At 36.4% G+C, this 2,125-nt stretch overlaps 1 protein-coding gene across 1 annotated transcript; it reads left to right on the forward strand.

The window, feature by feature from the left end:
* The first annotated feature begins 933 nt into the window (after positions 1–933).
* Positions 934–1,878, forward strand: LOC137524799 (olfactory receptor 6F1-like). The gene has a single exon (XM_068245154.1). It carries the CDS (start codon positions 934–936, stop codon positions 1,876–1,878), a length of 945 nt encoding a protein of 314 aa, XP_068101255.1.
* Positions 1,879–2,125: the final 247 nt, after the last annotated feature.

The following is a 2,125-nucleotide window of genomic DNA, read 5'->3' on the forward strand; positions in this document are numbered from 1 at the left end:
AGTGTATAGTAAGGGTTTCCCATAAATATAAAACAGCTACTGTATATCATTTGTAAAAGGGTGTCGTGTAAATATAAATTAACTATATATCTCATTATTTATATGATATATAATATATTCAACAAATAATCATTTTGAAAACTGTATAATTGTTTCTAAAACTGTTCCCTATGTTTTCTTAGAAAAAAGTAAAGGGACCATGTTACAGGAGCATAATTACCAGCTGGGGCCTAGGCAACTTTTTGGGCACCAGACTCTGACACCCCTCACCCCACCACACACATACATACACAAACACACATTGGCCATACTGCCCCATTCATCCTGGTTACGTTTGCTCCTGCACATGGTTGGGAGGACGGAAAGTGATAAATTGCCCTTTCTTCTTCTAACAACAAAACTCTCAATCAAGGGGGCTCTACCTCTACTTCTAACATCAACATTCAACTTTTTTTAAAATCATACTGGAAGACTAGAGGTGCATTAAATAAGCTTGGAATTCAGCAAGATTTTTATAACTGTCATGTTTCATATTTTTGTCTATACAAGTATTGTGTGTAGAAAAAAAGGAAAATAATTGGGAACAATGTAGTTCTTAAATGTTCTTGAAATGATTTAGGATTATTTTCTAGTGGTTTTAATAATTCCTCACAGGAACATATCTATATTGGAAACAGATCAAATCAGTACATTCCTGTGTCTATTCCTGAAGGTAGCTATTCTCCAAGGTTCATGCTTGTAGATTTATAAAAGTGAACAACCTCTTGCTAGGAAATTTAAAGCATCATTTACCTTCTCATTTAGCAAGTCAATATAGTATTTATTGTAATTCCACAGTTATAATCTTCATATTGCATTGAAAAATGTGTTTCATTTTTCTACAAACATTTCAAGAATCGTCTTGTGCATTTTTAATCAAAATCAAAGTAAGAAATGCCTTTCTATAATGAATTAATAGTTACTGAACTTTTCCTTGTTGGATTCCCAGTCATACGCACATTTCAGCTATTTTTGTTTTTTCTCTTACTGCTTATATACATGGTAACAATATTAGGAAATATTCTTATCATTACGCTGGTCTGGACACAAACCCAGCTGAAAACCCCAATGTATTTTTTTCTGAGCAACTTATCCTTCTTGGATATATGGTATATTTCTGTCATGCTCCCAAAGATGTTAGCAGATCTGTTATTAACTGTGCCACGAAAAATTTCAGTTGTAGGTTGCATTACCCAATGTTACTTCTTTTTTCTACTTGGTGGCCTTGAAAATTACTTTCTTGCAGTAATGGCCTATGACAGGTATCTAGCCATCTGTAATCCTTTAAGGTATTCAACAATTCTGAACTCTGTATGTTGTTGTCAATTAGCTATAGGTTGTTGGGTATGTAGTATATTAGGTGGATTTTTGCCAATGTATTGGTTAAGTAACATATCTTTTTGTGGTTCAAACCAGATTGACCACTTTTTCTGTGATGTGGTTCCATTGCTAAATAGTTCCTGCACAGATGCTTCAAAGCTGAAAATCTATTTCTTCAGTCTTCTTTGGATTGTTATTTTAGCTTGTATAATTTTTACTATTTTATCTTATGTGCAAATTATTTTGACTGTCCAGTCCATATGTTCTTCTTCTGGAAAGACTAAAGCCTTTTCCACCTGCGTGTCTCATCTTACTGTAGTAATTATATATTATGGTTCTGTCATTATGATATATGTGCGCTCACCTAAAGGACAGATGTTTGATTTTGACAAGACCGTATCAGTGTTTTATTCAGTGGTGACTCCACTTCTTAATCCAATAATTTATACTTTGCGAAACAAAGAAATAAGGGATACTTTTTGTTCAATAATAGGCCGCATGCATAGAAAATATACCTAGAGCTAATGCAGTGGATGTCAACAACATAAGTACTTAGCAAGGAAATGAACAGCGCTACTTAACCACTTCCCGAATGCCGTATTGACAAATGGCGGCCGGGAAGTGCACCCCGCAAGGACCGCCGTATAGACAAATGGCGGCGGTCCTTGTAGGGGCATGGGCGGAGCGATCGCGTCATCAGTGACGCGATCCTCCGCCTCCGCCTGGCGCCGATCACCCGCCGCAACATCCCGCCGGCCATACGGAA

The sequence above is a fragment of the Hyperolius riggenbachi genome, chromosome 1, assembly GCF_040937935.1.
Source record: "Hyperolius riggenbachi isolate aHypRig1 chromosome 1, aHypRig1.pri, whole genome shotgun sequence".
NCBI lineage: Eukaryota > Metazoa > Chordata > Amphibia > Anura > Hyperoliidae > Hyperolius > Hyperolius riggenbachi.